The following is a 25,880-nucleotide window of genomic DNA, read 5'->3' as shown; positions in this document are numbered from 1 at the left end:
AAGTCAGGAGCAGCAATTACCTTTAGCAGGCCCTTCTTATAGGTAGTGATGAGACTGACAGTTCATGGGAGCATCTAAGTCCATCCCTAATGCTCACTGTAAATGATGAGTATAAGGCTCATGCTAAAAATGCTTTTAGTCTGAGAGCCATTTAAATTGACAGCAACAGCAGCAGTCAGTGTGGGTGCTGAAATACAGGATCCTGCTGAGGAGGTGCGGGCAGCAGAGAGGTGGCCTGCCTTGGTGGGATGGTGCCCATCGGTGGCTTGACAACCACACACGACTATGAATTTCATAGCAGCTGTCTTGCATGTTGTTCCTGGTGACCCCTGAAAGTAAAACCTGTGAGAACTTTTCTCAGTAAAGGTAGCTTTGGGTAATTAGCACGAATGTAGCTGCCTGAATTATTAGGTGAATCTCACCCCATATCTTTCCGACTGCAGCAAATCCCATGCAAACCTTGCCAGTGGCCTGAAACTAGGTGAATCCTGCCCTTTTGTTTAGCTCTGGAATAAATCGTATATCTGGAGGAGAAGGAGGAATCTGCCCAAACAGATACCATGCTGTGATGGCCCTTTGCAGTTAATTAGCTAGCTCTTTGAGCTAAGAAGTAGAGATCACATTGGTCCCAGGGCTGTCTGGAAGTATGCCTATGTCTGGGCAGAATTTGCACATCGCCATTCTTATGATGAGGTAGCTTCAACAGATTTCTCTGATTTCCCTTAAATTCCTGAGTTTCTGTTTTCTGCTGGACATGGCATAAGGAAAAGAATCCAAAAACTCAAAAATGAAGTGTTTTGCTTCTGTTGTTAACGTGGGGCAAACAGAACCCCCTTTCAAGCACCACTGAATTCTAGAGAATGACTGCTCCTCATCCAGCCTCCCTGGCACTCTTACCACCAGAAGTTGTCTCAAACAGCATTTATTCCTTGTGATTCCTTCTTGTACCCTTGTTTTCAGTTGCCTGGGGCACTACCACGTGGTGAAAGGTGACTTGTGTTTCCCTTTTAGAAGATGACTTCATCTTTGCTACTGCAGAAAGGACCTTTATTTCTTGCTGATTTCTGAGGAATGTTTTGTGATGAGATGACAGACCATACACCTACTTTCACACATTTGCGTAAGTGCAAGCAGCTTGCACACATCCTTCACTGTTGGACATTTCCCAGCACGGGGATCTGTAATGCCCAAAACGAGTCCCAACAACCTTTTTTTTTTTTTTTTTTTTTTTTAAGAAATGAAAGCAAAAAAGCAAACTGATATTTTATTGCTCTCTTTCCTTCTGTGTTTAAATTATCGTTTTCCCTTAATTAATCGTGTGTCTGGCTGGATCACCAGCTAGGCAATACAGCTGAAATTTTATTTTTCAGTGTGTGTGTACGTACATGTAAATTATAAAGAGGCCATGTTATTTTCTGGGCAGATTTCTCCATGGTCTCCTGCATCAGAACGGCTGCCTAGGGCTCTGCAAAGCAGCACATGTGGTTCTCATGCAGCAAGCCCAGCAAGCATTATATAAGTAGACCATATTGACTACCAGATGCCTCAAAGTGTCTAAGACTTGTAGTAAATTACTGTTTTCTTAGATCTGCATCCACTCTGCCTTCTGATGTTTTCCCTCTGACGCAGTGTGACCTTGTTGTGAATGCGATGCCTTCTGCTCGGTGCGCGAGTGGACAGATGGACAGCGGTGCCAGCAAGGGACCACAGTGTTCAGCCCGTTAGACTCTCGCTTGTCATTCCTCAGATGGGTGACAACTGATTAGCTAAAGCTAATGGCTTCAGACAAGTGCTTAACTAGATTTAAAGAAATACTGTCTCAGTGAAACAACAATCTTTTGACGGATATTTGAAACTTCACTTCTCTGCCAGATGGATGTGTTAGTAACCGTACTTCACCAGCTGATCGCATCTCATAATTACAATTACTTGTCCTAGCCCAGGGAAAAGCTCAGTTCATTTATCCAAGTATTGATTAACTGGTGTAGTCAAGATCACTTTACTTCACAGAGGATGGATAACCATTAATAATGTTTATAATTACAGAACAGAAAGTATGGCGATGAGGGGCTAGACTGAGACTTCAGCAGATAAGGAGACAGACAATATATATTGTTTATATAATCCTGGAAAAAAAAAAAACAAACATAGCTATTATGTAAAAGAGGGGTTATTAACCCAGGAGAAGCCACTGGTGGCAACCCCACCTGGCCTAATGAGGCAGGAGGGGAAGGACAGGCAGGGCCATACACCCATGGTAGATGCAGTAGCACAGGGTGGCACCAGGGCTTTCTTTTCCTCTCCTCCCTCATGTGGACACCCTCGTGCTCCAGCACAGCCCAGTGCTCACTGACCATGTTGATGTGACAGCTCTGATTTGGTGGCCGGCTGCCATGCAGTCCCTGAGGGAGGAGGAGGGGAGGGATTTATCAGTGTGTATGCGTCTCTCATGGGAGGTGTGTGTGTGTAGGGGGTGGATGGAACAAAAAGGAGACAGGCTCTTCTCAGGGGTGCCCAGTGACAGCAATGGGCACAAGCTCAAATACTGGAAATTGAACAGAAGATTTTTTTTTTTTTTTTACTCTGACGATGCTCATACAGGCCATCCTGAGAGGCTGCATTCTTACAGGCACTCAAAGCCCAGCTGATACTGATCCTGATCTGGGTGGGAGGTTGGACTGGACAACCACCAGGCATCCCCTCCAGCCTCAGTTGTTCCATAACACTGAGACCAGGACACTTCACAAATGCTGCTGACACATTCTAATAAAGCTGCTACCCAAAGCTTTGCCGTCTCTTTCTAAGCCAAACGTGGGCAGTGTTGTAGATTGCATCTAATTCTTGTAGTAGGATCTACGGCACTACTGTCTGCCTACTGTTTTCTTCTGTGAACCATTTTCCATGCTTTTGCCTGAGACATTAATTACTGATCATTAATCAGTAAGCTCTGTTCCTGACAGAGTAAGATCTCTTCTATCTCCCATGAAGGGGCTAAAGCAAGCTTAATCACAAAATGAAACAACCTTATGCATGGAGGAGTGCAGTTTTGCAAAAGAAGGCAGCAACTTGTGTCTAGTTTAGTTTGTCAGCCTGCTGCTGACTTATTCCTGTAACAGTTCAGAGCGAACTGCACGCTCCATCTGTGCAGCCTGGAGGTCAAACAGCCCCTACAGCTCAAGAAAGAAATCCTGTGAAGATCTTCCTCAGGTGGTCAAAGATCAGAAGAATTTTCTTAGTGCTAGGGGTGTCAGAGCCCAAAGTCCAAAGACCAGGTCACTTGCCCTGGTCTGAAGTTGCTGGAAATCTCTTGGATTGGAGGGGTTTGCAGAGAGCTGCAGATGGGATCTCTTTCTTTTGAACTTCTGGAGGAGGTAAAGTAGGCCATGTGCCAAAGATAAGGCTTTATTGATGTGGTAAGAACAGAAAATTATTATCTGGACTCAGTAAACTTGTGTCAAAAGAAGCGTGGCTGGCAGGGCAAGGGAGTTTCTCCCCCTCTGCTCTGCTCTGGGGCCTCCAGCACAAGAATGTGGACCTGCTAGAATGAGTCCAGAGGAGAGCCATGAGGATAATCAGAGGGCTGGAGCATTTCTCCTAAGAAGACAGGCTGAGAGAGCTGGTGTTTTTCAGCCTGAAGAAGAAAAGGCTCCAGGAAGTCCTTGTTGTGGCCTTTCAGTACCTGAAGGGGGCCTGCAGGAAAGTTGGGGAGGGACTCTGTCAGACTGTAGTGATAGGACAAGGGGGAATGGCTTTAAACTAAAAGAGGGTAGGTTTAGATTAGATATAAGGAGGAAATTCTTTGAGGGTGGTGAGGCCCTGGCACAGGCTGCCTAGAGAAGCTGTGGCTGCCCCATCCCTGGAAATGTTCAAGGCCAGGCTGGATGGGGCTTTGGACAACCTGGTCTGGTGGGAGGTGTCCCTGCCCACAGCAGGGGGTTGGAACTGGGTGGGCTTTAAGGACCCTTCCAACCCCAAACATTCTATGATTCTATGATATCTTCACTTTCTTTGACCCCATTACCACAGACTTAATTTCAAGGATATGTTCCAAATTATTGTTGAAACATAGTAATCTGTTATTCATCCATCACACAGAACAAACACAACAATTTCTACTGAGCAAGTAATTGCTCATGGATGGTGTGTATGCTTTTATTCCCTTATACAGCCTGTTCTTCCACACAGGTCTATATTTTCACAAATTTTTATGTAAATTCATGCTTCTCCTAATCTCTTTACACATGAGCATACTTCACCCAGCTGATAAGGATCAAGGGAAGCATCCCTTGCTATATAATTTATATCCAAACAAGCTAGGGGTTAATTTGATGCCAAGAGAACAGCTCTAATTCTCCCTCTCAAGACATTAAACTACCAACATTAACTTGCTATGCTCAGCTCTTGGGGTCTACAAGGAGATGGTGTGAGCAAATTTGGTAGCAAGTATATTGGCATGTGAATGTAAATTAGGTGGAGAGTTGTAGACAAAAGGAATCTCAAGTTAAGATGGTGTGTCATGCTTTCCAGAGAAAAACTGACCAAACTGAGTTAAAGCTAACTTGTTGTCACAGTGTTTATAGTTTGGGTGTTTGATATGAACACTGTAGAAAATTGTTTGGAAATAATACGTCAGGAGTTCTTTTATTAGTGAGACATGGAGTACTCAGATGTCCCACTCTGAAATGTAAAATTTCTTTGCCAGTTTAAGTCTTACTTGCCATTCATTTGATTAATTTCTATCAAGGGCTGATATTCCCTTCATCTTCCACTCTCCTTAAAGTTCTCCAGAAAGATACATTCCCTTGTTTTTCCTGTTTTGGATGCATAATCCTATGATGTACTTTTTATTTACAGCGTAAGTGCTGGGAGGTAAAACACAGACAATCAATGATCTGACGCACAAATACTGATTGCACATCCCCCCTGTACCACTGCCATCATCACTACAAAAGGTTTTTTAGATTTTATGGGCTTCTTGCAAAAATCAAAAAGTTCAAGGGAATGTTACCTTCCTATTAAAGATAAGGGAAAATATCCTGAAGCTCTGAGCCCTCTTTAGCAAAATCATTGCAAGCAGTTCCTTCTCTTTCTTAAATTGGCAAGGTGACAGCTTGAGAGTATCCACTGAGTGCCACCGTGACAGTCTGATCTCCTGGGGAGAGAAGCATCTCTCAGACAGGCAGATCCCAAGCCATTTTGGTAATTATAGGTGAAAAATAACAGCTTGCCGGTGCAGATCCTTGAGTGCCCAGGGCACATGCTTTCAGTAGGAGCCTCTGTGGTACAACTGCTGCATTTAGTGATTCTGCACTACCTCTCTGGGGGGGGGGGACTCCTGGGGACTCCCTGGGGAGAGCGTGTTATAAACAGAATAATCAGGAAGTAATAAATGTAATGGACAGCAGTTTTGCAAGCTTCTGACCAGCTGGAGTTGAGAGACCCCATGCCAGCTAATGCAGCTACATGATTGTCAGGTGCGGGCTGGGCATATAACCAGACCTTTTGGTTGCAAACTAAAGGGATGCTTCTTCTATCCAAAGGCTCTTTATAATGTTTCTTGATTGCTTCTCCCAATAACATTTTAATTTTCTACCCTTCTAATCTTGCTTTTTTCTCTAGCCTTCACTAGGCACTGAATAAACTATTGGTCTCACTGTGAGATGGAGAGGTACCGTCAACCTTATCGTCACTTGTATCATCACTTGCATCAACATTAGACGTGACGTCAGGCTGCCAATTTTCTGTCTTTGTAAAGAGTTAATTAGTGGTAGCCAACTGATAGTAGAATATCCATGTCTTCAACAGGTCATTCCTTGAATTTAGGTGTCAGTACCACGGTACAAAGTCTGAATGTGTAGTTTAGGCTAAGTGTACATATCTACATTCAAAAATATGGAAATTGCTGCCTCCTTTCCTGCTTACGCTCTAGAGGTATTTTAATTCCTTAAGGACAACCAGGTTTGACTCTGATATTTCCTGGTGCCTACATCTCTGGAAAGACCTAGGAGTGTCATTGTCAGGACTAGGTTTCTGCCTAAGTCTGTCTCTGGTTTCCATTCAGCTTTTTCCCTGAGCAAGTCTCCTGAAAGTCATGATCAAGTTGGTGGGCTCCATTGGAACCAGGAGGACTAACTTCACAAAATTTGGAGTGTGTGGTCTTTCCATTTTAAACCTGAGGCAGGAAAAGTCACCTTCCTCTTCCCCCAAAATACCAGCTGGGAGCAGAACTGACCAAAGCCATAAGAGGATTTTGGTTTTCTACTTGAAAGAAGAGAGCCCAGCATCTCTCACCTGCATGGTTAGGAAAGGGCACTCTCCATCTCTCCCAACGGATGTGGCTCTGTGCACCAAGAACTGGAGCAGGCAAAATGAAGCTGGACTTTTAGGGCATGGTTATTTCTTCTCCCTTAGCTTAGCTACTGCTGTCTTCTCCCTTAGCTTAGCTACTGCTATCTTACCCTCGTAAGATAATATTCAGATTAGAAATGTTCTTAAATGAGTACTGTAGTACTAAACTATAAAGACAAGAGCATGGATCAGAGCTATCTGGAAAAGCTTCTTTGCTTAGAGAGAAATTGTAGTTTGTCTCTGTAATTGTAAAATAACTTCTTTGTGCCCAACACTCGGGCTGTTTGATGAGTTAACAGGACTGGTGTGACGGTGTCATAGAGCACCAAATCTAAGCTTCTGTTAAAACAAGTGAATTTCTAACCTTTTTGTTTGCCAAGAAAATCTTCCCACAGCCTAATTAATGTAATGTTGTCTGTCTGAGTCTGCAGACAGCCTTAACAGAAAAGTGTGAACCTTTCCACCCCATTCATCTCAGTGAAGTGCCAGCTTCACACTCCTTGACTTCACTCAATGTCAGTGCTACTTGTTTTATTGCTGAGTCTTTTATCAGAAGGTTTGGAAGGGGCAGGTGTGCTGGGACATGGTGGGAAGGAAAAGCAGAGAAAAGAAGAGCAATGGAAAAGAAAAAGAAAAGAAAGAGAGAGAGAGAGAGAGAGGAAAATAAACTACAACTGGGGAGATGTGAAAAGTTTTCTTTTGGGAATGCTTGTGTTGATAAAATGCTCAACAAATGAAACCTAAAAGCTGAATTGCTACATAAAGGAAAACCCTGAGCCCCGATGAGTGCACATTCTCAATTGCTAAAATGGTGGCTGTGCAGATTAGGAGACCAGGTCCTCAATTCTCTTGCTGCTCAGTGGATTGGAATTACATGTAGATTTTGGCCTTTTCTTTTGATTTATATTCTCTCCTTTGGATTCCTGCACTGGACAATACTGTGCCATGTGTGGCTTTGAAAATTATGGTAGAGACATTGTGTGTGTTCTGAGGAGAAGAGCTAATTCCTGGAAACATACAAGTGATGGCTACCAAATTGTAAGTGCAAAGAAGTCTGTACAAAGAGTTTAATGGTGCTGCAATCTATGAGGAGTGAATACACTCTTAAGTGCTTGGATGTGAACACACATTAGATATATTGCCTTAGGCTGGACCTCTGACAGTCAGGGCTGGGACAGAGGGAGGCAGCCCAGCTTCACGTTGGATCTGGCCAGAGGAGGTACACTGACTGCATATGCCTTTCTTAAGATGTTCTTATGGCTTCCCTCTCCATAATTTGGCCTCTGCCCCCCTGCAGTGCCTGTGCCTGAGGTCTGACTGCTGCTGTCCCTGATGCACCATGGGTGGGCAGAAACGAGCCATCGAGGAGATCAGTGTGAGCAGGTTTGTGCAAGTGTCCTGAGAGCTGCCAACTGGAGATGTCAGCACTGACACTGTCTTCTTCTGTTTGCCCTGCACACAAAATGAACCATTCTGCCTTTGGCTTTGTCTCCATCACAGTGGCAATTTGCTGCTTGGGTGCTCCTGCAGAAGACCTCCCTGACCTTCTCTTCCATGCTCTTCTCCTTGCCTTTCCTCGGTGGGTTTTCCAGACACTGCAGTCAGCCTGTCTTCTCCACACTGCAGGGAAGGGACCTTCCATTATTAGTTTCCATTTTTTCCTAAGCCCATTCATGGTCTGTTGTCAGAGTGAAAGAGATGTGGCCATTCCAGGGGGCTTTGACCCCTGAAACTTTTCTCTAAGGCCCCAGTACCTTCTTGTGTTTGGGCTGTAGTACCTTTGTAATGAATACCCACAGTGTTCCTCTTCATGGAGAGGAAAATTCAGGGCTGTGCTGCAGAATGGCTTTCTTTTAAACATCAAACCCCATGATTTTTTCACATCTATCTCTGTGCTGCAGGTTTTTCACACCTCTCCATTTCAGGGCCCCTTTAGATTCACTAAGAGGGGTCCCACTTCTTTGGAGAAGAGGTGGTTAAAAAGACACAGGACTGTGACGAGGAGATGGGCTGGGGGGAAGCTCCTGCTTCTCTGAGCAAGGCTGAGCCAAGCCAGAGGAAAAGGCAGCATCGGCTGGAGTCAAGGAGAGGTAGGGCCTGGAGGGACAGGGGAGGAGAGGCTGCTGGAGCCTGTCCTTCATTGACCGAATGAACAACCCACGTAGCAATAACAATAAATAATTTTGTGAGGAGCTAGGTAAGCTTTTAAGGGGAAAAATGTTAGGGGGTGTAACTGCAAATTGAAGAGGAAGGCAGCTGAGATGGGTTTCCCTGTTGCCGTCTGTCCTCTATTTGGCAGCAGCTCGTTTGCGAAAAAAGCAATCAAGAGTAGTTTATGATGCTAAGACATTTCAATGACTTGCACTTGGTGAAAATCATCGATGTTCCTTCTTTAGCTACATTTTGCTACTTGCAGTTGAAAGCATTTCACAGCCTGAAATCCTATTTTACTAAACCTGGCAATGAGTAAAATCACAAGTTCCTGGAGAAAACCCTCTGGGGTTGCGAGAGGACGTGTTCATTACCTCTGCAATTAGCTGGAAAGCTCCACCTCGAAGGGGCGCCTCGTCCCTTCTGGGGCCCCCCCTCACAGCTCCCTAATTGCCAGGTGCCAGTCAGGTTGGAGACTGCCACCGTTTAATGCGTTTGGTAGAAAACACTGATTACATGTCACTGTGAAACACTCTGAGAGCCAGGCCATAAATATTTCCATCAACTTGTCTCTCTACTGTCCCCAGGACTCCACTTCATGCAATGCAGCTAATCCTTCAAAATACAGTTTGGGTTTTGATTTCTGTGGAGCTGACCCATATGCAAAGGAAATGTTACCTTGGGAACAAGGTTAAATGATAGGTTTATGGACTTACTTACTCTCCTTTTTTTCCCCCTTTATTTTATGGTGGAAATGTAAGATGTTGAGATTGGTTCATCATAACATATGCCAACAGAAGCATGCCAAAAATAACAATCTGAAGCAGCACATGGTATGTAACGCTTGCATACTTCTCCCAGAGTTAGAGAGATCATTGAAACAACACATGTCAGATGCTATTACTGTCATATTGTTGGGGCCATCTGTTAGAGCCCAAGATCAAGACCTGCTGCTTTCCCTGGAACAGCAGCTCCACAGAGGACTGTGACAAATTAAACTAAATCCGCTCAGGCTTGGAGAGTTCATCTGAGGGGTTTGCTTGTTTTATTTCAAGATTTCATCAGGGATGAAACCCTGTATATTTTGGATATTGCTCCAGGGAAGTCTGGGAAAAAGCTTTTTGGTTTTATTTTTATTTTAATTTTATTTATTTATTTATTTAGAGTAAATAAAAGGTACAAGATAAGAACTGAGTTGTCAGGATGTAATGCGTACATCTGTACCCAGAGGTGTGCTTCTTGGGAAAATATGTTTGTAAATAAGGCTCATACAAATGTGCACATGCAATTATTTTCAGCTAATAAATGATAATTTGACAGGAAGCTGCAATTGTGAATGACTGATTAATGCAGGTGACTACACACACAGGCATTTTTGAAGCAAAACAAATATTTTTGAAGTTGCATATGGAATTTAGATGTCAAATCCTCCTGGTGATCTTCAAATTCTTAGCTAGAAAATCTATAAATCTGTATATAATATGCAAGATGAAGTTCTATGCAATTTTGGATCCCCAAGCATTTTTGCTACTGACAACAGTGGGCTGGTTTTCACATGCATGCTCACTATATTGATACAGCTACACATACACACTGTCTCCTACACGTGCACAGATATGTATGTGTTTTCAACAGCATCGATATAATGGGACAGCTTTTAGTTCCATTGTATTCACATATGCTTATGTAAGGGACATATGTTTTACTGATGTGTTTCATAACAGTTTTAAACAATGTCCTTACTGGCACTGGAACACCGAAGAATTGAATTTATTGATGTGGAAGAGAGAAAGTCTCTGTTATCAAGACAGACGATTCAAATGCCATGAAGTGGGAGTAGCTTTCAAATATGGGTAAGTGACATCATAGATCTGGAATATTTTTGCGGAGGTTTCATTTTCCCTCATGTTGGTGAAAGACTTGGGCTTGGCTCCTACCCGTTCTGCACTTTGCAGTTAGTGGGGGACCTTACACCACAAAAAGCCTGCTGAGCCTTGCTTCAGCTCTAGTGCAGAACAAGCTTCGGCTCTGACATCTCGGTCTGTGCTGCAGCATATGGATACTTTTCCTACGGACTTGGCATGCACATGTTCACTGTGAGGACCTCCTTCTGCTCCCTGAGGAGTCCAGCACAAAGGGATAGGATAGAGCCCTGCAGAGGAGGAGGTTTGAAGCTGGTATTGAAACGAGGAGGAGGCAGCAGGCTGATGCCCTGTTCATCTGTGGCGGAGTAGGAAGATGTGTGAAGAAGAAAGGACTGCCTAATGGTTGTTGCATGTGGAGAGTTGCTAGAGCTGGGGTAGGATCCAGGCCCCCATTTCCAGGAGAGCACTCCTAGCAGCAGGACAGAGACTTTGAGATTACCAACTGCACTGTCAGGTCCTGGGGAGGGAGCTTTTACTCATGGAGGTCAGGGTCTGGGGAGAGGAGAGGAAATTCGTACTCATGGTGTTTTTGTAATCTGCTGTTCTGTCCTTTGGGTCTCTTTCAGGAGCCTGGTGTCAGCAGGATGCTGCTGCAGCTGCTGCAGGTGAAGAGGAAAGATCCCAACTGCAGCACCTGCTCAACACATGGCACTGTCTGGGGACACTAACAGCGTGAGCTGATTATGCAGTGCAAAAGTATCTAACAGCCTCCTATTTATTTCCTTTGCAGGAGAAATTCCCCGAGTAGATCGTTGTCACTCCTCCCAGACTTTCTTGCTCCTTTCAGTCTTCAATGAGAAGTGTTTGAAATAATTATTTGCAGCCTTGTTTAATTGAAATGCATTGTATCCAAAGTAATTCAGAAGAGCCAAGACTGTTTTTGTGACAGGCTGTACAACTCTTGAGTCCTTGGAGGAGGGAGGTGAGGTGGAACCAGAAGATGATGAAGCAGTTCAGGGGCCAGGCAGAGGGCATGCTGTGGGACCACAGGTACTCTGGAGTCATTTGTCACCCTCAGGAAGAGCTGGCCTAAAAGAAAAGCTTCCATAATATGAAATATTCCCCACTTCTTCCCTCCCTCTCCAGGTTAGATTTCACTGTTATTTGGGGTGGAAGCATTTTTCTGGGTTTGAAATTTCTGCCAAATGACAAGCTCCCAGGACGGGGCACTTCATCTCAGTGAGACTGATGCTCTTGTCAGTTTTACTGCCACCTCCAGCACAAATGGACAGCAATGCCAACTTCCCCGAGCAGCTGCTGGCGCCAAACACCAAATGTGTCTCTGGAGGGGACCCACCAGCAGACGGGCCCACAGCTTCCAGCATCTCCAGCCCGGGGCAGGCGTGCCAGCAATCGGGACGGCCGATCTCAGAGGACTGTCTTGGATTACACAAAAGCTGGAGATGCTTTCAGTGGCCCTTTGCAGGCTGCACAGTTTGGTATTTGTTGACTAATATTTATTTTGACAGCACTTTTGAGCAATTGTGCAGCCTCTCTCAAGAATTCCCACGAGCTAAGTGCTCACGTTTCCTCTTTTCTTGCACATCAGAAAGGCTCTCTGATTGCATTTAATATCCAGCCTGCATGTGACCAGAAAAGCTTTTGAAAATAGGCCCGCTTTTAAGGTCATGGAGAAAGAATGGGCAATTCTTTAACAATCTGACCACTGAGCACTGAGGCAATTCCTATATATTTCATAGTAAGTGGTAATAAAATACCTTCATAAAGAAAACCCTAAACCATCCCAAACTGCTCTTTCCATGAATGAATTCAAACACAGCAACAGCCTGCCTGCAATCTACAGGGGTTCAAACCTGAGATGTGTCAACATGAGCGCTGTGGCCAATCTCAGCTATTGCTCGTCCCAGTGCCAGGCACTAAGTAATTCCTTGCTGGAAGAGGTTTGTGCTCTCCCAGCAGGGAAAGAGGCAGCCACGCTGTACAGGCTATCCAATTATGAGGATTTTTTTTCAGGAAACGCTGTAAAAATATCTTCCTTCTTGAGCTTCTTTTCTTGAGCTATACATCTCTAACAATACAGTATTTTTGTTCTGCATGATTTTTTGCGGTGTTTAGTGAAGTGGCAGGTTAAAAAATGCTGATGATTGGAATATGAAAAGGTACACTGCAGACGGATGTTTTATTTGTTTGCTGTTTTCTTGCTTGATTTTCCTTAGGTTAGAAGTGAGAAACTGACAAAGAATTCAACTAAATACTTCCATAGAGTAAAGCCAAAATGGATTTGTCAGTGTTGAAGAGATAAAGGCTTCTTTGTTTACACTGGGAATGTTCTTTAATGAAGACAATCCTCGAGGTAATAATGTATATGGGAGAGGCCAGGGCTGGAGTTATTTCTCCTAGGGGAACTGTGAATTGATATGTGTTCCTCTGTCTCCTTCTGTTGATGGTAAAAATTGTATCCATACTGTAGCTTTAGTCTGTATGGTTTAACATCCTAGAATGGTTCACCTTTGGGACCTAGCAGAAGTACGGAGAAGGAGTATATTTAGAAAAGGAGATGGTCTGTCAAGAATTAAAGAACATTTTGATCAAAACAAGATCCTTGAGAGAAATTTGACAGTGATTTCAAATCTGTTGGCTAGAGTTGCAGTTCTGTGCTGCTTTTGCTGCACCCTTTGGCTTCTGGAGTCAGAGGCAGAAAAAATATCAGCCTTACCAAGCCACGGTATTGCAAGAAGCAAAGAGTGCCAAGCACCCTATGTGGATCCCTGGAGAGAGCACAAGAAACTGGGCAAGCCCTGAGGGATCCTCGCCATTGCCTAGTGCTGGTAGCTCTGCTTTGGTGGTGGGAAGCTCATCTCCAACCCAGGAAGACCTCTGCCTTGTGGGGCCATTGTCCCACAGCTACTGCCTTTGGGGGGAAGCCATTTATCCATTCTATCTGCTCCTTCCCTTGAGAAGCCAGTCCAAAGCTGGACATGGCACCAGGAAAGGCTGTCATCCAGGAAAGGCTGGAGGACAGTTCTCACTTTTCAGCTTGTCAGATGAACCCATTTCCCACCACTGCTGGTAATGTCTTCATTATGCCTCTACTGAAATTGTTTTGATGTATTTATGGTCCAAGAAAAAAAAAAAATCAGGAAAAAGCAGTTTTCAGAAGCTGAAATATTTTAATAATGGTTTGTAACTGACTTGGATTTTTTTTTTTTTTCTTTTAGTCTTTGTCAGAAGAAACTGTGGAAAATTCAAAACCACTAATGAAATGGTCTATAACCTATGCGTTTCAAATACTTTAGGGTGTATTTTCGTATTTTCTGCTGCCTCTCCTTTAAATTTGATGTCCGTCTTTTTTAACATCTATGGGCAGCTGGCTGTGATGTGCTGTATCTTCTTTCCACACAACCCATTTATCTGCTATTTTCCTATTCTCTTATCGCCAGGAAAAAAAAAAAAAAGCACTTTGACATAACATCTTATGATTTATGTTTTAAAATACCCACCTGATTCAGTTTTATTATGTCCTCAATTGTTGAATTCAGAGTGAATTAAAGTAGGGACTTTAGCATCTGTTTTGAAATTGCAGAGATTAGCCAGAAAACTTTGTGATGATTTTGATGAGCAGCTGTCAGTTTTTTCTTTTTTTTTCATGGGACAGCAGTGAGAGCTTCCAGAAAGACCATCGTGTCTGGTGGCTCTGGGTCTGGGCATTTCCAAAACCTGGGATCTGCTCTGTTAATTGTGCTTTGTAGCTTGGGCACAGTTCTAGTTTTAGTAATAGATGATGTGTAGCTTTTTTTGCAGTTTTTTTTTTTTTTTTTGTAAACTCATGAGTCTGATTGAGAGCTATGTCTTTTCACTTGTCTTACAAGAGTTGGCCAATTGCTGTATCCAGCTCAATTAACATTCAAATTTTCTTTAATGAAAAGAAGGTTATTGGTTCTACCCCAGAGGTCACATTGGACTTAGAAAATAAAGGTCATGTTATATCTTGAATTCCTAACATACAGGTGTTATATGGAGGTAAAACCTAAAACCCAGAAGGAAGAGGAAGACATATTTGCAGCTATCCTATGTATATGTAAATGGAAAACAGATAATTTAGTGCTGGAAGAGTGTGGTTTCCTTTTTTCTTTTAACAAAACAATGTAATAAAAACAGGCAAACAAGAAAAAAAAAAACACAAAATGGACAAATAAATTACAACACATACTCAATCACTCTTAAATATGAGACTGGGGGAATAGATGCTAGTTTCTTAGGATATGGGCAGTAAATATATAGACCCTTAGTGGCAAATCTGGCTTCTCAGAACATTAGTTCCTATATCACAAATGAAAATAAGGATATAAACATCAAAAATGAAGAAGAAAAACAATGCATATACCCATGAGATCTCTGTATAATCCAAATCAGTTGTCTGTAGGAGAGTTAAAAATACTTTATGCATTGAGGGAATACAGCTTTCCATTGGAGAAATAAAATAGATATATCTACTATATATCAGGGCCAGTCTCACATTTCCTTTCTTCTGGAAATCATATTTCCTCATATCTCTTCTTTCTTCTCTGATTTGATTTCATAGGCGCTGTGCTTTTCCCTTTGAAATTCCCCGTCCTTAGCTCGGCTCTGCCTAAGAGGCAAGTTTCAGACAGAACCCTTGGCACAGTTTTTGCCAATGCTGTAATTTCATCCAGTTTTACATTTCCAGTCTTCTTCTCTGGTGAGACATGTCTGATGCCTTTCAAAGAATTGTGCTGTATGAAGAAATTGCCTTTTCAAGCTGTTTGTCTGGAAATTGGTGTGGCTATCACAGGCACATTTATCTATCTGCCTGTTTGTATTTATTCTCAGCTTTCTTCAGGAATGTGGCTGTAATGGCTTATGCATTTAGATAAGTGCCATGCTTAGATATGGACAGCCTTACTTTTTGTTTCATTTGTCTTCTGAGAAGCAGACCCCCTGCACACTAATGCCTTCTGCAGGACTGTGGATGGAGAGCTGGGCCACCCGTGAGCTCCTCAGCTGTGCTACAGGCAGACACACTGAGAACACATGGATTTACCTGAGAACTAAGGCTGCCCAAGTACATTTCTTGGCAGAATTACAAATCCTGTAGAGTGAAAAAAGAAAAGAAAAGGAGGCAGCAGCCAGTGAGCCTCTTGCTGGAGGAACATCCAAACGTTAGCTGGCTGCTGCTGGAGCTCATGTGCACCATCCCACTAGTGACCACTGAGCAGATTCACCTCCAGCACAGCAATACCAGCACCGTGCATGGTTGAAAAGGAAAAAGCATGTTATAACACACAGGTTTAAAGCTTTTAGTTCTTGATTAAACACAGATGCTTTCAGTCTTAAAATCACAAAGTTTACCATACAAGAAAAAGGAAGCAAACTGATTGTTTTCTCATGTCCTCCTATGCCTAAAATATGTTCTTTAAGTACTAGTATGTTTAAACACATCGTGTTTTTTAAAGCATTGGACAATTCACTGTTAACTGAACCCCTGTACAAACCCTTATTGAAATCTACACGTTCCTTTTTTCTTGTTCATATTCATAGTCTACATGGCAGTTAAGTGAGTGTTGTCTCCAGGTGTCAGTGCAGGATGCTGTGTTCACTCTCAGAAATACAGAACTGAAGCACAGACAAGAGTAAATGAGTTCCCTGAGGTCGCATGTGATGCTTGCAATAGGAACAGGAGCTGCAGTGATCTTCCCTGATATATCATTAAATGCAAGACTATCCTACCCATGTCTTTGCCTGAACAGCCTAGCAAGCAACCAGGGATGTTTGTGGCTTAGTGTGTGCATGTGCTTGAAGGCTAGTTCATGACATGATAATCCAATGTGCTTTTGGAAACTATTAATGATTTTCATAGGTTTGTACGAGCTTTAGAGCAGACTTACAGTCCTGTGTCCTGCTTCCTATGCTTCAAAAGACCGTGTAGTAGTTCTGCAGCAAACAGGTGTGGGACTTGGCTCCACATGGTGTCTCATCTGAGTCCCAGAGATCAGCATAACCTTAAAGCAGGATATTTGGCATCTCTTCTGTAAGTATGTTCTGCAAAACATCCTTATATACTCATAGAAAAACATCTTTTGAGTTGTGATATATGCTCAGCCTCAATCACAGGCTGATTACACTTTCTGTGGAAAAAAAAAATCAGCACTGAACAGTACTGAATTCGCTGTCCTTTATTTTATAAAATGTATTCTGGTTCTTGGCACACAGAAATAGATAAAGCAGAACAAAACACAAATATAATTTACCAGCATAGATTAGAAGTCCACACACACTAGAAGGAAGTCAGCTGTCACCTCTAAAAGCTCTGGAATTGATTTGTTTATCTTAATAGTATAAATATTCTTAGAGCTATTCCAAGGGTGATTTTAAATGATGGATTCATATACTAACAGACTTTGCTACGTACATGCACAAAAATTTATTCAGTATAAGTTGCCTTTCTTACAAGGCTGAAATCACAGTGGTTTAAACTTAGCTGTTAAAATTTCAGCACAAACTTTGGAATTGATCTATTCTGATGTCTGCTAAATTCTAGATTGTTTATTGCTTTGTCTAAATAATTAGTGACCTGATAGTACTCCCGGTCCTTTTTAGCAGTGTGACTAATGATGTCTTCCATTATTGATGTTTTAAATGTCTCTCAGACTGTATCACAGGGCAGTGCACCTTTCATTTAATGTGACACTTCCATGATAACCCGCTCTGGGTTTTCACAGGTCTGATTATTGTGTCAGAGAAAAATTTCTTTTTCATGCATGTTATTCAGCTTTTTAAGGTCGATAATGCACAAGAAACTGAAGATTTCTTTTCTTGCGTAGGACTAAGTAGCAACCATTGTAGGGTTACTGGAGAGTCAGCAATGGTGGTCTGCTTGCTCTCGATCCACGAGGAGGAATTGTACTGCAGAAGTACGGGAAAGAAGGGTAAGTGCAAGGCAGCCCAGTTTGAATCCATTCCTGGCTGTTTAAACTTCAATTTCATTCTCCATTATCCACTCTTAAAAGTGAAGTGTCTTTGTGTTTGTTAAATCCTCTGTCTCTGGGTCTGCTGACCTGACATTGCAGCTGCATGTGGAGTTGACTTCAAGCCACCCTCTCCTTGGCTCAGAAGGCAAACAAAGGCCTTGGGTCAACTGATGGCGGTCTTTGGAACAAGAACTTCAGTGGTGGCCTGAGGGTAAAGGGGTTTGTATCTGCTTATTGGCCTCGTGGGGAAATTCAGGCTGGGCCACTTGATTAAAAAAAATGCCCATGTCTCTTAGTAAATACTAAACTTTGCTTTGGATCTGAATTGATCTATCTAAGGCAGCTGAACGACCACCTCTGACCCTGGTCCTCCTTGTCAAGCTGGACTTGGTGTTTCCCTCCAACCTGCACCCAGGGTTCCCACTGCTGCAACCCATGAGCCAATGCTTATTGCACATACCTCTTCAAGCATTCCTACAACACAGCCTCATCATCACTTACAGTCCCCTGACAGTACAAGAGAGAATTTTAAATAACAAACAGAAGTCGTCTTTGCATTTAGTACCCTGTGGCATCTGTAAATATTTTCAGCTCTTCCTTGTGATTCCAGATAATAAGGTGCACACAGGGAGACTCAGGGCAGGAATCACCAGAAGTCCTTACTGCCTACTCTTCACAACTCCTATCAAAAATCTCCCTGAGATTTTCTATATAATAAGTTGTCTCTATAATATCTTCATGTGTAACATTACTACGGAATTTCAGATATATTCCTGCAGAGATGGCAGGACCATTGCAGGAAGCATGTCCCCTGGATCTGCTGCCTAATAATTCCTTATCTATGCTAGAACTTAGCACAGGTACCACAGGATGAATAAATTGTTCTCAGTCACCTACCTGTGGAAATTTCTCTTCACAGCATCACTTTAAAAAGAAAGCAGTTCCCCTAAAATGTTAAATTGATGTTCCAGCTGAGAAAAATAACAGTAACTTTTGAAAGAGAATTTGATTTTTATATTCTTTTGGTTTAATAGCCAGCAGCCTTAGGTATCTGCAAATACGTCCTGAATGTATAATCAGCCTGTGTTGAAACTAGCGCAGGTTTCACATATCTCTTATAAACACAACTCTGAAAAAGGGTGCTTGCACTGCAGCAACACAGAAATCATTGCATCAACTTACAAAGTGCTCTGAAAGCATGCCTTTAGTGGGTCGTGCTTTCAGGTAAATGACATTCTCCAGTATTGTGATCTGTTATGTGGATAAAGGTGTGATTTATTAACCGGGAGGGGTCCACAAATTTTGTTGTTGCAAAAGTTTGATTTTCCAGTTCTTGGGATTGGAAAATAAAATACAGATTGGTCCTAGCATTTTGGCAGAATTGACAAATCATTAATTCAATTGATTCTCATGGCAGATAAATGCATCAAACTGAACTCCATTTGTATTAGCAAAGAAGTTCATATGCAACAGTATACATATGCATACATATTTTCTTTTACAAGGTACAACAGTGCTTAAAAATAACCTAGAGTTGTAGACTATGTAGTCTTCTACCTTCTCCCTCCCAGTGAACTTAACGCACTTTATGCCAAACTGCAAATATAGCAAATGTCATGGAATGAAAATATTTGCCAGCCCTCAGACAGCTTTGGGAGGGACAAAGGACCATATGCAGCAAGTGAACACACCACATCTCCACCACCCCAGCCTGCAAACTTGGCTGGCATACAAGCTTTTGGCAAGGTGTCAGACTAGGAACAAGTTTCCTCTTCTCTTCCCGATTTTCAGGATGAAAACACTCTGATTCCTGCTTGGGTGTTTTTTACCTCCCCAATAGGATTTTTACCCTGGCTGGTGTAAACCACATAGCCCCAGCTGCAGCAGCTATGACAGTACTGGTGGGGACAGCTCTGCTGCTGCACGGATGCGCTGGGTTTCCATGGGAGCTCAGCCACTGAAAGCCTTTGAGGTGCACAAGAAGAGGAGGGTTAAGGGAGACCCTGATTAAAGTTCCATTTACTGATGCTCTTCACCAATTTATATCCAAGTGTTACATCGCTAATTAATGACTGCTCATGAAACACCATGTGTCAGCAATGAATCACTTACTTTTGTTGCACTTCAGTAGTGTATCGTTAATGAGCAAGGACAACTCTTATAATTAAAGCCTAAAATAGCCCTGTCTGTAGGACACCATCAAGTGTTTATATCTTGCTGTAGTGGGTGGACCAGTTTATATCACTTTCCTGTCTTTGGTAGTTTTGTAAGAAGAAGAAAAAAAAAAAGAAACAACCAAAAAACGAGGATTGAAAAAACATGGGGCAGTAATTTTTTTTTTTTTTTCAGCTATAGCAGGAAGAGGAATTGAATTGCATTTTGAAACAAATAAAAACCTGCCAGTTACCTGGAGGAACCTTAAACTAAGACTCTCTTAATTATCACCTCTAATGGATGTCATCAAAGCTCAAAACTAATTAAAAAAATAAGAGGAAGAATTGGCCTGTTTAGCGCAGAGGGCAGTTTAGTGCCAAGTTACTGTTAAATCAGTAATTTTGTGCTCCTCAGCTGCAGGTGGCTGTGAAAACTAAGAAACAGAGTCAAGCCCTCTGTGAATGTACATAGGCAGCTGTTTGTTCTTTGAGCAACATTTTGAAAAAAATGCAACTGAACCAGTAAGGCAGTAAATAGCATTTCTCCTGCTTGACCTGGTCAGTGCTAGCACAGCTGGGATTTTGCATTTTCATTCATGAGAGGTGAGACCGAGCCTTTGGAGAACATTTGGTCTGTCCAGGCACCCTGCTTTCCTTTCTTCACAATGTTATTTTACATCACAGTCTGAACCGCTGATGCATACCGCTGATTTCTTCACAGATGGAAAAAAAGTCATATTTCTAGGAAAGTATCTACTGTTATCCAAATTACCCCATGTTAGTAGTGACAAGCAAAAATTACTGTTTTCCAGATTCAACAGGTGGAAAACTGGGTCCCACCCCTTTGCTATGGGGTAAATCTCTCTTGTGGACCTACTTATTTTGAAGAACATAAAGAGGGAAGAAAGGGAGCGATCTATGTAGTCTATATTGAAAAAATGAGACAAAAAAAAAAGAAAGATGTGGAAAGGCAGACAGAAGAATGGACGTTTTTTTAGTGGTTAAGATACAAAATATTACAGTGTTTAAGGGTTTAATTTTGTAATGAAAAAACAGTTTCACAGAAACATTGGCATATGTCACACCACAACGGCCCTAACATCTCCCTCCTACACCTTTTTACACAAAATTATTTGGAAACTCAAGCTTCTGTGAAGGAACAAAAAAGCCTGACCGAAAGTTATGACCATTCCTGCTGGAGAAAGCAAGAAGTTACCTTTCCAGGAAAAGAACAATAAAGATGAACATCCACTTTCCTTGGAACAGTTTCTGAATGCTTTCCTATTGTCACCAGACCCAGTCCTGCAGCTTTGCAGTAAGAACAGCAAAAACTCTCCCATTCTTGCTAGCACAACGGATCAGCATTTGTCCTCATCATTGTCTGTAGCAAGCAACAGGTAGACCCTTTGTATTGGCCTCATACAGAGATTAAAAAAACAACACACGAAATGAGGGTGTTTTCTGAAATGACTTCCACAAATTCTCGGAAAAGCTTTGTGAGTGCCTGACAAAGCCCTCCCTCGACTGCATAAAGCACAGTGGGATTGCCAGCTGTGTGTGCTCACAGTCTGGTTTAGGAAAAGCACTCAGCTCAGGTTGAGCAGGGAAGATCCGAATCTCCTTATTCTTGAAAACGCTGCAGCTCTCCCTGCCTGACATCTCTTGAATATTAAACTACGAAGACAGACCTGCTGCCTGCAGCTTATCCCCTTCACAGCCCCTCTGTGATCTCCAAAGACATCATGACACTGGATGGTTCCCTAATGATAAATTGGGGAATAATTCCTCTTGTCGACATCTGCTCCTTCACATTTGTTTAGCTCTTTGGATGCTGTTTGCTTGCGTCAACAGGAGTGTGGCTAACCACCCTCCCTCTGAGCGATGAGATGGTGAGAGAAGACCTTGTATGGAATTTATTGAGATATTTTTGGTCTCCTGACATCCCTGTTGGATAAGTCAAGGTTCTGTATAACTACAGAGTGGAGGCAGGGATAAAAGTGTGAGACTGACAGAGCATCTGCAAAATGGGCACTTTATGTTTTTAAAAAACACGCACTGTTGTGGAACAGAAGCATAATATATGCCATTAACATTAGTGTCATTGAGCAGCCTCTAAATTGCAGATTGGTGGGAAAAAATTGATATGAAAATGTAAACAAGAGAAAATGAAAACTGTAATAAGCTCTCTGCATAAGAAGGGCAATCTACAATTAAATATAAAGGCTAAACTGAAACAATGTGAAGGATGAGACATATTTCCTACTTTAAAGATAAGACTGATGCTGTCTCTAACCCCCAAAGCTGTGACAAAAACTTAATGGTGTGAAGCAGAGACGCCATGTCAGACTTCACTCTGCATTCCTGGCTTTGGATGATTTATCACTTGCAGCCATTCTGTTTGCCATTAATTAAGTAGAAAAGTTATTTTAGTAAGTTAGGTTGGCAGTGCTACGTCCCCTTCTGAGCTTGGTTGAAAGTGAAAACAAAAGGCCTTTGTTGCATCCACTGTAAATTGAAGTTCCAAATGCATCCCTTTGCATTTGCACACACAGAAAATGTGTGTGTGTGTGGGGGGGGGGAAAGGCGGAAGAAAAAGCAAGCAGACTTGATTCTGTGCTGTAGGTGCTCCAACACTTGGTATAAATATGGTTACAAAAACTGATTATCTCTTAACAAATAATCTACACGTATTGTAACACATCCATGAGGATATATATGGTCTGGATGGGATTACAAGCGAGTTCTGTCATTGTTTCATCTGACAGTGCCCATAAGAGCCTAGAGTTGTGCTTTGGAGGACAGCAAACTATTGATGATCAAAGGATGGGTGAGTGACACCAGATGCTGAGGGCTGGCTGGACGTGCCCCCTGGGAGGCAGTGCTCAGTAAAGCAGGTTATTTCTTGGAACTGGAGCTGTCTGCCAGCCAGGCTCTGTCTATAGCTCTGACTGCTTTGGAAATGTCAATAATGTCAACCAGAATGGGAGGCTCATGAGCAAGGAAGACAGAGCATCTTGCTGAGCTATGGCAATAATGAATTTGCTGCCGAATGTGAGTTACCACTACCTACCTGCACAGCTTTCAGAGCTGAGTGGAAAACACATCTTTTTACACAACTTTCGTGATGACAAGTCTATTTGTTCATCTTCATTCCCATTCTGTGGGAAACTGGAAACCTGGATAAGCATTTATTTATGGCAAAAAAATGTTTTTTCTCAGCATTGTTGGAAATGCTTTCCTGCTTCTCCTGTTGTGTTAGAGTGCTTGTCCTTTTCTGTTTCTTCTTTTTTTTTTTTTTTTTTAATTTTATTTTTAAATCTTTTCTTCTGCTCACATACTATTAAATTATTCATCCATATTATTTTTCTTAATGTCATATAGGAAGAATGAAGAATTTACTCCAATAAAGACAGCTACAGAGGTGTCAGGGTAAATGGATTTCTTGTGATTCAAACCATGCTGGGGTACAAAATACAAAAGACAAAATTGATGTATGATGTGGCTTTTTGTTTTTCAGTCAGCCACTTACAAGGTAAATCTTTCCTTTATTCTTGTACAGTGATGGCAAATTGAAGACAAGACTTGTTTGGGAGATCCAGAAGACTAGGCAGTACTCAAGCCCAGGATATGGAAGAAGATCTTGTCCCTCTGAGCATCGGAAGGTCCCACTGAGCCCTCCTACCAGCGCATCCCCATGCTGGTGGGAGATGTGTGGTATGATTGAGCTGAGAAAGAACACCAGAGGCATAACAGACAGTGTGTGTTAGACACCATGAACAGCTTTCAGTCTTTTCCCACAATGTGTATCTGCTCTTTCCCATGAGGATCTCTGAGAACCACTCTTTGTACGGGCAGTGAACATTCAAACCCAGCTGGGGGCTTCGTGTCACCCTCCTGCTATAATGGTGGGTGGTTTTGGGCAGAGCTGAGCCTGGACCCTGCCTTTTACCAAGCTGCTGAATGGTGGTCACAAGGCATTTCCCAGTATAACTCATTTCTCTTCCTACCTGGAGCAGTGTATGTCCATGCATGAACCTCAGCCAGCCAGGCCCTTTGGATGTGGGTGGGCAGTGCATGGCTCAGCCCTGCAGCTTCTGACCTGTGTGGGGACTGTCCTGCTGAGGATACCTCTGCCCGCTCCAGTGTAGCAATGCTATGCAAAGGAGAAATCTAGTTTTTATTCAGGCTGTGTTCACGATTTACATGCTCCTGCCTAACTACACACCGAAGAGCTGCTTGGCAGCTCCTCGTGCTGAACTTTGGAGGAGGCAGTCCACAGCAGGAGCTCGGGGTGCATTAACTAAACCCTCTGCTCCTGGAGTCATCACTAAAATTTAAGTAATCCAGACAATTTCTCAACTCCCAGCACAGCTCATTAAGAAGTATGGCTCCCTAAGAGCACCAAACACAACGCGGGATACCTTGTATGTAGTACTGTCATATGCTGATTTTAACAGCTCTCTGAAAAAGAGTTTCAATTACCGTTTGCCTGCTTGGGAGAGACTTTCTCTCCAGCTTTCTGAGCCCTCCCAACTCCCTGCTTACAGGCCAGGGTTTGGTTTCTGCTCAAGGAAGTTCAGTCCCCACGCAAGAGCCACCAACTCCAGCTCCTGCCAGAGCACATGTGATGAGCGTGGGGAAGCACCTGGGGTCCTCGGAAGATAACACCCTCACAGAGAGGTAATTGTAACATCCAACAGAATTTCCCAATGCCAGAACTGCTTGCTTTTCTAAAAGTTAGAATTTTAGCTGGTTGAATTGAGGATACATGATGGGAAAAAATTAGTCTTAATGGAATATTCTTTAAACATTTTATTATTGCTTTTTGTATTGAAGTGTCTTACTCTATCTCATGAGAACCATCGTTAGACATTTTGACATACTGTCTGTTCAATTCAGAAATTAACACAGAGGTTTTAATAAATGTAAGATAAACCCAGTATGAATACAGGGATACAAAACAATTATCTTGTTCTCCAGTCAAGAAGAGGAACATGGAAAAGCCTGTCTGAAGATTACAAAGTTAAGGTCAAAAAAAAAAAGAAAAAAAAAAGATGAAAGTATGAGCACTGATATCATTGCCTTGAATATTATGAAATTTGTTTTATGACATTTGGCTGTAATCACAATTAGCAGTACTCAGGGCTGTTTGCTTGGCTGTGTGTGCAAATCTGAATGTGTGTATTTAAGAGAGTAATAGTGGCTGTATGAATTAATTTTCTTGTGAAGATCTGATTGCTCCGCCTGTTATAGTCTGTCTACATCCTATGTTCCCATCAAGTGTTGCCGATTAGTTCACAAAATGTAATTGAAGAATGAAAATAGAAGAGCAAAATGTCTGATTTATAGACTGAATTGGTTATGCCCTGTGATTTTTTTTGATGCTGGTTTAAATATTCTGTTATTAAATTGATTAAATAATTAAATGCTGCTATAAACATGTCAGATGGTGTTTCACATCAATTTTCTACTGCTGAGTGGAACTCTCATTTGCTTCCCAATGTTGTTAGTAGCACTGAAGTAAAGCGGGTGCTAGTCTTGAGCATGACTGTTAAAGAACACTAAGGAAAGAGGGAAGGGATGGAAATGCTTTGAAGGAAAATATAAAGGCTGAGAAAACCCAGGTAGAATGGCAGAAAATTAGTATAAAAAACTCTTACAAATATTGTCAGCTGTAGCCAGAGAAAAGGACACCAGCTGCTGTGTGTCGCTCTTCAAGCAGAGCTAAGGGTAAAGATTGCCCAGGGAATGGGTAAGTTAAGAAGTGTGGGAGCCCACAGAACCCAAGAGTTTCCTCCTATTATGACTTCAGCTCCTATAATTGCTCAGCTTCACTGTCACACTCCATCTTGCACCATCTTTCTGGCTCAGCAGACCTTACAGCACCCAGAGTGTCTCTGCACTGGAGATTTTTCTGGGTTTTAGATAACATCCCGTATAGATTTTGCTTAATGAATGCATAACAGTTACAGCTTTGCATTGTCAGGTATTTCATGTCCAGGTCCCTCCAGTGAAATCAGTGTATTTGGGGCTGTAGAGCAAAGTGTGATACTGCTTCTAGTATTATAATTGCCCACACTTCAAGCCCTTCACTGGTATCAGCCCCTGCTTCCTTCCAGTTTTTGAAACCTTCAGCACAAGATCTGACGAGGAGAAGGATCCATAATCCTGAAAGCACAGGCTAATCAGGAGTCAGTGGCTAGCCAAAGGAAGATGTCAGTATGGATGTGAGGATGAGCCTAATTTGTTGTGCTTTTACATCCTGTGGTGGGCATAAGTGAATGCATTGTGGTCCCCACAGACACCCTGTGGATGACTTGATCCTCCCTGGATGGGCATATGTGGGCATATGG

General features: G+C 42.4%; 1 protein-coding gene across 3 annotated transcripts in view; it reads left to right on the top strand.

Annotated features, from left to right (window-relative positions):
* TPH2 (tryptophan hydroxylase 2) overlaps positions 1-24,969 on the top strand; it is an 84,064-nt gene extending 59,095 nt beyond the window's left edge. The window contains exons 12-15 of one of the 3 annotated variants that reach the window (XR_011091920.1): positions 17,228-17,332; positions 22,293-22,354; positions 22,909-22,956; positions 23,087-24,969. Coding sequence is in view for 1 of the 3 variants with exons in the window: in XM_068669188.1 (XP_068525289.1) it covers positions 11,155-11,172 (18 nt within the window). In the remaining 2 variants the exon portion in view is untranslated. Of the gene's footprint in view, positions 1-10,223; positions 10,353-11,154; positions 13,537-17,227; positions 17,333-22,292; positions 22,355-22,908; positions 22,957-23,086 lie in introns of those variants that run through there. The other 2 variants (XR_011091919.1, XM_068669188.1) reach the window with 2 other exon arrangements.
* The last annotated feature ends 911 nt before the right edge of the window (positions 24,970-25,880 follow it).

Source organism: Anas acuta, chromosome 1 (genome assembly GCF_963932015.1).
Source record: "Anas acuta chromosome 1, bAnaAcu1.1, whole genome shotgun sequence".
Classification (NCBI taxonomy): Eukaryota; Metazoa; Chordata; class Aves; order Anseriformes; family Anatidae; genus Anas; species Anas acuta.
Note: the sequence above shows the minus strand (reverse complement) of the source record. Positions and strands in the feature narration are given on the sequence as shown.